The following is a 12,266-nucleotide window of genomic DNA, read 5'->3' on the forward strand; positions in this document are numbered from 1 at the left end:
GCCTGTTTCCGATTCTGTGTCTCCCTCTCTCTCTGCCCCTCCCCCGTTCATGCTCTGTCTCTCTCTGTCCCAAAAATAAATTAAAAAAAAAAAAAAAGGTTGAAAAAAATATTTATTTATAATAGTCACTCGTGACTTTATTGCCACATTTTGTACACAGTGTGATTTGGAGACCTGCTTGGCCACATGCCTTCAGTAAAGAGAGAGCCAATGCAGCTATATGTTTACAAGTTAAAATTTTTCAAGAGTGATAGATTCACTAAAGCAGATTTTACTTCCAAAACAAACCATAAAATTAATCAATCTGGAAAAAAAATTAATCAATCTGGGAAATTATGCATGCGGAAACATAGGCTGGCAAGAGTACTACTTTCACTGAGGCGAAGCATCTGCTTGTATTGACATAACTATTAATTTCTATTAAGTAATTAAAGTTTCATTCATGTCTATGAAAAATGGCTGTTGGTTTAGAATTTCAGATCTACTGTCAGAATTTCTTCTGCTTTTTTGAAGGAAAAGTTTAACTTCCAAAGCCGTGTAAATGAAACGCATGTTAATCAAATGTAAAATCAATGAATTTTTGTATCTACCCACTGGGGTCCAATAATATCACTAAATATATATGCAAACTTGAACCTCCTTAAATACCTATTCCTTTTGCATAGGAGGAATTTAATTTGACTTGTTATGGAAATCAGTCAAGCTTAATTCCTTCATTGCTCATCTGTAATGGATAATGCATTCGTGGGTTCCTACCCGACTCATAGCTGTAAGAAGAACAAAGTTCAGGATGACATGTTCAGAAACTTAACCAGCATGAACACAAAAGCAGAGACCGGCAACATGCTCCTAGCCCAGTCCTTACAGATTACCAAACTTCGTAGCCTATAGAGCAGCTTTCTTTTCCTTCTGAAGATTTCTCAGGTCTAGTCCTACAGTTTGGAGAACCTAGTACCAATCATGTTCCTTTATAATGGCCTCCTTTCACAGAGCTCCATATTTAATGGAAGGGTGTGCATATTCATTACTTATTTTAAGAAGCTATTTTTAAACATTTATTTGTATCCTGCCTCATTCCACAAAAGTTGAGAAAATTTACCAACATCAATTTATTACAACCAGATAAGATAAACATAAAACTAAAATCTCAAGGCCAGGGGGGCACCTGGTGGCTCAGTTGGTTAAGTGATTCACTCTTGGTTTTGGCTCAGGTCATGTCCACACCAGGCTCCACTGACAGCATGGATCCTGCTTGGGATTCTCTCTCTGCCCCTCCCCAGCTCACTCACGGGCACACGCCTTCTCTCTCTCTCTCTCTCACCCTCTCTCTCAAAATAAATAAATAAACTTAAAAAAAAAAAAAACAAAAACCAAAAAAGTCAAGGCGGGAGGAAAAGGCAATCACGCAGACACGAATAACCGACCTTGCAAAATGTAGCAAAGACTGCAAAAAGCACACTGGGAAAGACCAGGACTTAGAGTCTGTTCACAAGTCTACTACTATACCAGTTCTTCAGCTGGGGATGTGAGTCACTTTCCAATGAGAGAAAGAAATCCTTCTTGAGCACTTTCTGGGTGTTTGGGGCTGTGCTCAGCAACGGAAGATGCAAAACTGCATGTTTCCTGCTTTCAACCCTGGTGAAGACAGGCGCATTCACGGCGGGCTCCGCCTGGAGGAGAAAGAATTAGGTAGTAACCTAGACATGCACGCAGCGAATTGAGGAGAGATCTCAAGTTCAACTTGGAATCGCGAAGGGCTTTTGGAGAACTGAGCTGAGTTTTAAAAGACAGAATGTCGACAGGAAGGTAAGGAAGGCAAATAGCACTCCAGGCTGGGAGGCAGCCGGCCTTCTTGCCTGCTGTGCTAATTCCGCAACTGCTGCACCACCAACTACAAACGTGTGCCGATGGCCCTTGCTGCGCCCCACGTTCACACCCAATGCCAAGGCTCTAACCTTGTGAGGCACCCACTTCGCCTTGAATCCTTCAATTCCTCCAGCCTCTCTCTTAATCCACACACCTCTGAGTCATTATGCCTGTTACCACCACTTTTGTTTTGTCAGCTAAAAACAAAGGTGCACGCTCAGCTTTAACAATGGCTTCACGGGGCCACCGGGTCTTATTTAGATTAGATGGAAGGCAAGGATCTTCTCTGCTATTTAGACACCCACACCCACAATGCCTCAACACCTGCTTTCTACTAAAAAGTTAATTAATAAATGTTATTTTTTGCTTATAAAAATATAATTTATTACATACTCAACATATGCAATATAGACATATTTATAGTTTTAAATGCTTATTTACTTATATATTTGTTTAACAACTATTAACTAAATGTTACATTAAATAAAATAATAAAAATGGCTTAATAAAATCCTCCCTTTCAAATCGTTCTCCTGACTACAGTAAGGTATAACTTGGTGCTGTTGCAGCTCAAACCAAGCCCTCCTTTTTGTCCCACCACCCTTGGGTGACACCCCAGACTTCTCGGCCTGGTTTTTGAAGCCCTGCACCATCTGCCTCTGAGTGGCAATCCCACCCCAGGGCTTGTCATTCTACCGTCACGCTCTACTACGGCTGCCGTGTTCCTCAAACCATACCTTTTATTTCTAGGTCCCTTCTTACACTTCCAGAGACAGTTCACGTCCTCTGCAATCTCCTACCAAATGATCTTCCAGCCTAAAATCTTTTGATGCTCAGGTCTGAATCCCCCCCTCCCCGCCGCAGGGCATCTGCTGAGAGGGATCCACAGGGAAATCAACCTTAAAAACACACCTGAGAAGCAAGCCCAAAGCAGGTTTATAGTGGCTTCTGCCCTATTCAAATAAAGCAAGGTTGAGGTTTCCAGAGTTAGAAAGCCCTTAGAAACCTAAAGGCCATGATTGGGTAAGCAGGAGTTTGAGGAACAGAGTCTCTGAGGGGCACAGCAAGATCTGCAGCTGTGGTAGCAGTGACCTCAACAGCAGGGAGGCCCAGGTCTACAGCCCAGGAGAAGCTTCCTAACACTGCTCTGTCTCGATTCCACCCACCCCACAACTTCCCCTCTCCACATTTCGGCTTGAGCATCACTGTCCAGCCAGCATCTAGGAACCACCCGAGGAGCAAGTTCATCCCATCTTCTGGGTTCTTTGCCGAGGTGTTAAATTTGTATCACCAAGGAATGCCCACAAACCAATATACTCTCCACTGACCAATGTTTTGTTTTGCTAGCCTCCGTGATCAAGCACCTCAGAACCGAGTCCCATTCATACTCTTCTGACTCCTGCCAATATGTGTTAAGTCTCACAGTACATTTGAGGTACACTCCCTCTTCTCCTTTATCAGGCCCAGCCCATCCTGCTGGGTTATGTTGAGACTTAATTCTGGAAGCAGGCATCATGGCTAGGAGGAGAGATAAGACACCAAGGGGCACCTCGGCATCACCTTCCAACAAAGGGAGAGTTCTCGCTATTAATAGGGGGAGGGATGGTTCAGGCTCAGAGAGTTCAGAGGAATCTGGAAACTCAAAATTTGGGGATCAGGCAAGTGGGATTAGTTCCTGGCATGCAAGGGTGGCTCAATATTCACAAATCAATTAATGTGATGTACCGCACCAATAAGAGAAAGGATAAAAACCATAACTGCATTTCAATAGATGCAGAAAAAGCATTTGACAAAGTACAACATCCATTCATGACAAAATCCCTCAACAAAGCAGCTCTGGAGAGAACATACCTCAACAAAATAAAGGCCATCTATGAAAAACCCACAGCTAACATCATACTCAATAGTGAAAAACTGAGAGCTTTTATCCTAAGGTCAGCAACAACACAAGGATGTTCACTCTCACCGCTTTTACTCAACATAGTACTGGAAGTCCTAGCCACAGCAATCAGACAAGAAAAAGGAACAAAAAGCACGCGAATTGGTAAGGAAGAAGTAAAACTTTCACTATTCTCAGATAACACGATACTATATATAGAAAACCCGAAAGACTCCACCATAAAACTACTAAACCTGATAGATGAATTCAGTAAGGTTGCAGGATAAAAAATCAATGTACAGAAATCCATTGCATTTCTGTACACTAACAGTGAAGCAGCAGAAAGAGAAATTAAGAAAACAATTTCATGGGGCGCCTGGGTGGCTCAGTTGGTTAAGCGTCTGATTTCAGCTGAGGCCATGACGTCATGGTCCATGAGTTTGAGCCCCATGTCAGGCCCTGTGCTAATAGCTCAGAGCCTAGAGCCTGCTTTGGATTTTGTGTCTCCCTCTCTCTCTGCACCTCGCCTGCTTGCATTCTGTCCCTCTCTCTCTCCTAAAAAATAACATTAAAAATTTTTTTAAAAAAAGAAAACAATTTCATTTACAATTGCACAAATAATGATAAAATATCTAGGACTAAAAAGGAGGTGAAAGACCTGTACTCTGAAAACTATAAAACATTAATGAAAGAAGTTGAAGATGACAAAAAAATTAAGACATTACATCTCATGGATTAGAAGAACAAATATTGCCAAAATGCCCATACTACCCAAAGCAATCTACACATTTAATGCAATCCCTGTCAAGATACCAACAGCATTTTTTACAGAACTAGAACAAACAATCCTAAAATTTGTATGGAACCACAAAAGACCCCACATAGCTAAAGTAAACTTGAAAAAGAAAAATAAAGGTGGAGATATCACAATTCAGATTTCAAGTTATACTAGAAAGCGGTAGTAATCAAAACAGTACTGACAAAATGCAAACTGGTGCAGCTTCTGTGGAAAACAGTAGGGAGGTTCCTCAAAAAATTAAAAATAGAACTACACACTACTGGGTGTTTACCCAAAAATACCAGACATTAATTCAAACAGATACATGCACACCTATGTTTACTGCAGCATTATTTACAATAGCCAAACTATGCAAGCAGCCCACATGTCCACCAATAGATGAATAGATAAAGAAGATACGATATATATATATATACATGTATATATATATGTATATATATACATGTATATATATATAATGGAATATTGTACAGTCATAAACAGAAGGAAATCTTGCCATTGCAACAATATGGATGGAGCTAGAGAGTCTAATCCTAAGCAAAACAAGTCAGAGAAAAACAAATACTATCTGATTTCACTCAATGTAGAATTTAGGAAACAAATGAACAAAGGAAAAAGAGACAGAGAAAAAACAGACTCTTAACTATAAAGAACAGATAACCACCCTTCCCAGAGGGTAGGGGGATGGGTGAAATAGGTGAAGGGGATTAAGAGTACACTCATCTTCATGAGGGCTGAGTAATGTATGGAATTGGTGGTGAATCACTGTATTGTACACCTGAAACCAAAACAACGCTGCATATTAACTATACTGGAATTACGATTAAAATTAAAATATTTTAGGGGCGCCTGGGTGGCGCAGTCGGTTAAGCATCCGACTTCAGCCAGGTCACGACCTCGCAGTCGGTGAGTTCGAGCCCCACGTCGGGCTCTGGGCTGATGGCTCGGAGCCTGGAGCCTGTTTCCGATTCAGTGTCTCCCTCTCTCTCTGCCCCTCCCCCGTTCATGCTCTGTCTCTCTCTGTCCCAAAAATAAATAAAAACGTTGAAAAAAAAATTTTAAAAATAAATAAATAAATAAATAAATAAATTAATTAATTAAATTAAATTAAATATTTTAGGGGCGCCTGGGTGGCTCAGTCGGTTAAGCGTCCGGCTTCAGCTCAGGTCATGATCTCGTGGTCTGTGGGTTCGAGCCCCACGTCAGGCTCTGTGCTGACAGCTCAGAGCCTGGAGCCTGTTTCAGATTCTATGTCTCCCTCTTCCTCTGACCCTCCCCCGTTCATGCTCTCTCTCTCTCAGTCTCAAAAATAAATGTTAAAAAAAAAAATTTTTTTTTAATTAAAATATTTAAAAATTTTTTAAATACTTAAAAATTTATAAAAAAAAGATTTGGGGATCAGGGGAATCACTCAGTCTATGTGTCAAGGTCCCCTTCTTTCTCAAAGAGGGTGCTAACCAGGATCTACCTGCTGTGGTTGGGAGTTTAACCCTCTCTGGAGTTAAGCTACTCTGATAATTAAGTCATAAGCCAGTCTGCACAGTCTTCTCTGAGCTCCCTCTTTAGAAGATGAGAGCCTCTTTATAAGATACCTAGGCCCTCTGGCTTTCACACTTAGTTTTCATTGCCTATTAAAATGCTCTCAGCCTTTCATCATCATTTTCTAGAATATCAGTCAAACTTACCCAGCGCCATCAAAATCCACTGTTCTTAAAATCATAATTTCCTCCCTACTTTTCAAATACCTGATACACAGCACCCTTTTCACCAGCACAGTGGAACCCTTTTCGCCAGCACAGCATCCCAATTAACCACTAGTAAAAGTTTTAACCATTGGAGAACCAGTGGGAGCAATCTGCACCCCACCTTGCAGAGATGGGTCTCTGTTATCAGCCCCACCTTGAGTGATCTAGCTCCAGAACCCATCCTTTTTTTTTTTTTTAATGAAAATTTTTTTCCAATTTTTTTGAAAAATAATTGACCCACATCACCATATAAGGTATGATGGGTTTGGTTTACATATAATGTGAAATGATTACCACAGTAAGTTCAGTGATCCATCCGTCTTCTCATATACAATAAAAAGAAAAAAAACGAGAAAAAAAATTTCTCCTTGTGATGAGAACTCTCAGGATTTACTCTCTTAACAGCTTTCCCGTGTATCATACAGCAGTGTTAGCTGTATTTCTCATGTTGTACATTACATCTGTATTGCTTATTTATCTTTAACTGGAAGTTTATACTTTTTGACCACCTTCCTCCAATTTCCCCTCCCGTCACCCTCTGCTCTGATAACCGCAAGTCTAATCCCTTTTTTGAGGAGTTTATTTTTAATTTGTTTTGAGATTCCAAATACAAGTAAGGGCATAGAGTATTTGTCTTTCTCTGACTTACTTCACACAGCATAATGTCTTCAAGGTCCATGATGGTCTTGCAAATGGCAAGATTTCCTCATTTTTTATGGCTGAATAAAATTCCATTGTGTATATGTATTATAACTCAATTATTCCCTTATCCTTTGATACACACTTAGGTTGTTTCAATGTCTTGACTATTACAAATAATGCTGCTATGAACATGGAGGTGTAGCTATCTGGGGTTAGTGTTTTTGTTTCCTTTTGGATATACACCCAAAAGCAGAATTGCTGGATCATATGGTAGTTCCATTTGTAATTTTTTTGAGGCTCTTCTGGACTGTTTTCCTTTGTAGTTTTACCAATTTAAAATCCTACCAACAGTACACCAGTGTTCCCTTTTCTCCACATCCACATCAGACAAGTGGAAAAATAGTTGCAGGCCAGACAATGACAATAGAGTTTAGACCTGGGTTGGTCATGGATGATTTGGGGCAAGGGTGATATCATCAGAAGTGGGCAGTGGGAAGATTATTATTATAGTGCCATCCATCACTCTAACATTCATTCAACTAACAGTTATTAAGAAATGTCAACGTATTATACCCAATGTTGTATGCACTTGGGTCATTGCCCTCAAGGAAATAGGCAACAAACAAATACAATGCTGACAATATATAATTACAAACTTTGTCTATGGGAGGCAGTCTTTAATACCGGGCTCAATCTAGAGGTTACCGTAATGGTCCAGACAGACAACAACAACTTAGTTCAGGCTCTGAGGAACGGCAGTGGCAGCTGAACAGGCCAGAAATAAAGCACGATATATCTGGACGTACAAGGAGAAGACGATGTGACTGATGGCAGTAAGAGAATCAGTATTTTAGGAACTAAGAGACGTGGTTAGTTGGATTACAGATGCGTTGAGTTTTCGTTAGCCACAGGATATCTAGAGGGATAGTATGAAGAAAAAGAAGGTCTAAATATTAAGAAGACATTTGGTAACACTCTGGGGTTTGAGGCAGAAAAGAAGAGACTTATCAATTCACTTCATCTCACTGTAGTTCAGCTTCATTGTACTGCTAACATCACAGGGTCTGAAGGAGGATTTAAAAAAAATAGGTGTGAAGACCCTTTGTAAATCGCACACAAGTAAATCTTTCTAAGAAATGGCCTCAAATGATACAGGAAGGTTAAAGCAAGCTGGCAAAGGCCTCCTGGTGCTGCCATTTGGTGGTAGAGGACCAGATAAAATATGAAGAGAGTAGGGGCGCCTGGGTGGCGCAGCTGGTTGAGCGTCCGACTTCAGCCAGGTCACGATCTCGCGGTCCAGGAGTTCGAGCCCCGCGTCAGGCTCTGGGCTGATGGCTCAGAGCCTGGAGCCTGTTTCCGATTCTGTGTCTCCCTCTCTCTCTGCCCCTCCCCCGTTCATGCTCTGTCTCTCTCTGTCCCAAAAATAAATAAACGTTGAAAAAAAAATTTTTTTAAATATGAAGAGAGTAAAAGTGACTTCTCTTCTCGAGGCACAAAGATAAAGTGACATGCCAATGCTCTCTCGAAAACAAATATTTCAAAAATTATATTGAAGGAAGTCTTTATTTTTTAATACATTTTTCCTTTTTATAGAGAGAGAGTGTGAGAGCAGGGGAGAGGGGCAGAGGGAGAGAAAGAGAGGAACACAGAGAGAGAGAGAGACAGAGACAGAGACAGAGACAGAGACAGAGACAGAGAATCTCAAGCAGGCTCCAGGGTCAGCATGAGGCAATGCAGGGCTCGTTCCCACAGCCCTGGGATCATGACCTGAGCCGAAATCAAGAGTCAGACGCTCAACCAACTGAGCCCCCCGGGCACCCCGAAAGAAATCTTTAAAATACTTTATTACCAAACGTTAATTTTTTTTTTTTCTCTTTAAACTCGAAGGAAAAAACACTGTATTTTTCGCTTCTGTATCCCTGGCACCTAGCACAAGGCCTCACACATGAGAGGCAGTCAATAAATAAGTTTTCACTGATGAAAATGCATGAGGAAGGTGATCCCTATTATACTCCTTGAATATCACATTTATTCCTTCAACCTTTTCCTCTGTCCTGATAGCTCTCTCCAGTTCTTCATATAAACAAATTATAGTAGGTGGTCAGTTATGCTTTTAGACATCCAAACACTGTGTGTGCAATAAATATTAACTAAGATTGACTTAAGATAGCACATATTCTTTTAAAGTCCTTTTTTTATTAAAAAAAAAATATATATGAGGATATAGTTATCCTTCACCCAAGAAACATAGACTAGGAATCAAGCAAACACACGTGCAACTTTTTTATTTTCAAAAAGCACTCGCATTTTTACCAAGCCAGGTTGCTATGATATTGCAGATTTTCCTTTTTCTTCTCCTCATAAACTGTAGGATGCTGCCCCCAGCAGGAAAACTTAGGTAATTTCCCAAGCTGTGATAGAAAGATACATCCTGAAATAGGTCATTACTTCTGCTGAGGAGAAAAAACTGCCCTGAAAAGGGTGCCCGAGAAAAGGCAATTTGGAGACAATGGCCACTGAAGTGCAGTATTTTGTACAAATTTCAACAAACCTAGGTGAAGAGGAAACGCTCATTGTGTTCTCCTTCCCAGAGCTCAAGCAAAAAGAAGAATGAAGCGGGAAACTTCCTCTTTCTCTGGTCTGGAGAATAAGCTGTGGCTTCTCTGATTGTTACAGAGCAAGAATATCTAAGGAGATGGCTGAGAAGGTGAAATAGCTTGGACTGTTTCCTATAATGCTCTGACAATTCGAGGCTCATTTTCTGCCTGGGACTATTCTCCCATCTCGGAGTACACATGTTTATGGATTCAGCTTTAAACATTTTATTTGTTCCTCCGTCGGGGTTTTTTGTTTTCATAATTCGTGTGAGGTAAGGATCTATTGGTATTTCTTTTCCAGCTTTTTAAGCATTTTGCCTAGATGTATTTGACATTTCATCTACACTGAGCTACACAGGTTTCAAACTTAGAGCTCACTTTTTCACAAAAATGTTCACAATTTCAGATACTCAGTGAGTGGTAAAGGTAACCAACAATTGGGTAGAGATGGCCGTCCCATCCCAAAGACAGTGAGGGAAACAGAAACCATTCTAGATACTTCAAGCAGAAAAGGATTGAATACAGGAAACTGAGTGCTTGCAAAAATTGCTGGACAGAGCCCTAAGTCAGGAGCCCACCAGCGGCCAGTTTAGATTTCGAAGTGACGCTGCTCAGCCACAATTCACACATCAGGTAGGTGCTGGTGTTACTCTTACCTCAGCTGCTGCCGCCAAAACTACCTCCCCCCTGCAAAGCTGATACCTACAGGGGCATCTGCTACTCAAAGCACACACATCTATCCAACTTTTCTCACCAGCAAGCACAACAGTAGGAAGACAGCCTCTACCTCACTTCCAAATTCCAAAGCTCATGTGAGTCCATCTCTTGAGCAGAATCTCTTTATTTTGAGAGAGAGAGAGAGCGCACAAGTGGAGGAGGGGCACACAGAGAGGTAGAGAGAGAGAATTGCAAGCAGGCTCCAGGCTGTCAAGGGAGAGCCCGACATGGCACTCAAACTCACAAACCATGAGATCGTGACCTGAGCCCCAATCAAGAGTCGGATGCTTAAACGACTGAGCCACTCAGGCGCTGCCCCCCCCACCCCCACTTCATGAGCAGAATCTTAATCAAGTCCAGAACCATAGGTGCGAAGGATCCTGGAAAACGTAGTTGCTAGCCTCCATCCTTTTACGATACAGGAGAGAATAAAGAAGAACATACGTGAAGCCAATTGCCAGGAATATTGTACCCAGGATACCACCTGATCTTACAAGTGAGAAAAGAAAAGCTTCCCCTGGATTCTTCCCTCTTCCTCAACTTCTACATCCAATCACTTCCCAAGTTATCTTCTAAGTACATCCTCTTCCTTCCGGCTCAACTGCCATGTCATACACAGCCCAGGCTGCTGTCATCTATCGCCTGGATTACTGGCATGGCTTCCTAACCAGGCTTTTTCAAGGCCTCGACCATCACCAACTTGTCTTCTAAACTGCCTTTCTGAGACGCAAATTCTTTTGTCAGTTGCACGCTGTTTGGTACCTGGTTTCCCGTGAGCTACAGAATAAAGCACAAGCTCTTCTAAATGGCTCACAAGGCCCTTCATGACCTGACAGCTACCTTCCTCCCCAGGCTTATGCCAGATTCCCTCCTCGCTCTCGTCCCTCTGCCAGTCTTGCCATTTACCCTCCAATCACTCCAAATTTCTAATTCCCTGCATGCGCTCTGCGGCCTCACAATGCCATCTTCACACGTTACTTTTCTAACTGGCAGACCACGTCCTCCTCTGCCTAGAGAATAATTTTTCCTCGTTCACACACCAGATTATCCAGAATTATTTATGTGACACCTAAGATCATTAATCACTACGTACTATTTCAGTGCCTATATTGGGGAACTTAAAAGGCCAGAGAGTAGATGCTCTCAAGTGGAATTGGCGTAAGATGCCCTAGGCATTCAATTCAAGGGCCAAACATCCTTCAGTAGATGACAGTTTGGTTTACATTCCTCTCTCCAATGTTCTCTGAAGGTTTCCTTTTAAGCATTACTTACAGTTGAAGAACATCTTACAGAGCGCTTTTGTAAATGAGTACCTAGTTACCAACTCAGAGCTGAAGTGTTTTACCTTAACGTCTGTGCTATCTAGGATTTTGTGCAATCCTCGTGTTCACCTAATTTATTGAGGACTGGATATTGGTGTGGACACTTAGTACACAGTAAGATCTCTGTTACCAAGCAATCTAGAAGTTTGACCTAGAGAGAGCATTTATATATTGGCTTCTCAGTGCTGCCTATTCTATGAGCTCCAAGAGAAGAGGGACAAATGTACCACTCATCGTTGTAAACCCAACACTAATTACAACAGGAATAAATAGGCATAAAATACATTGCTGCAGAATGAATGAATATAAGGGGTCTGCATATTGAGTACATGAGATCTTCAAGATGAACTCAGCCCAATGACAGGTAGGAAGTGACACCAGTGCCCAGTAGCACTTGGTAACAGCACTACTGCTATTCTTCCTGAGAATGGCTTCTACTGCTGGTTTTGGAAGGTGGGTATCATAGCATAAAAGATCATCGTGAAGAATGTTTAAATGCGGAGAGACACTTTGCTTATATAAATACCTTTTAAAACTTTGTTCGTCTGCCTTACTTTATCATCTATTCCTATGACATATTGGAGAAATGAAGAAACTGCCTTTCCAAGGCTTGCGTGGACATACCAGAGTCTGTTTTTCCGGCAGTTTCACAGTTGGGATGGGTTTCCGGCTACTTCACCCGGAGGCCCTCTATCCCTA

The 12,266-nt window shown here is 41.5% G+C and overlaps 1 protein-coding gene across 2 annotated transcripts in view; it reads right to left on the reverse strand.

Moving 5' to 3' along the window:
* The window catches only part of RBM46 (RNA binding motif protein 46), a 126,321-nt gene that overhangs the window by 59,481 nt on the left and 54,574 nt on the right, over positions 1 to 12,266 (reverse strand). The window contains exon 5 of one of the 2 annotated variants that reach the window (XM_045055751.1): positions 1,505 to 1,670. The exons of the other annotated variant lie outside the window; for it this stretch is intronic. Within the exon in view, the coding sequence (XP_044911686.1) occupies positions 1,630 to 1,670 (41 nt within the window). The 3' untranslated portion in view covers positions 1,505 to 1,629. Of the gene's footprint in view, positions 1 to 1,504; positions 1,671 to 12,266 lie in introns of those variants that run through there. 2 annotated transcript variants of the gene reach the window in all.

The sequence above is a fragment of the Felis catus genome, chromosome B1 (genome assembly GCF_018350175.1).
Source record: "Felis catus isolate Fca126 chromosome B1, F.catus_Fca126_mat1.0, whole genome shotgun sequence".
Taxonomy (NCBI): domain Eukaryota; kingdom Metazoa; phylum Chordata; class Mammalia; order Carnivora; family Felidae; genus Felis; species Felis catus.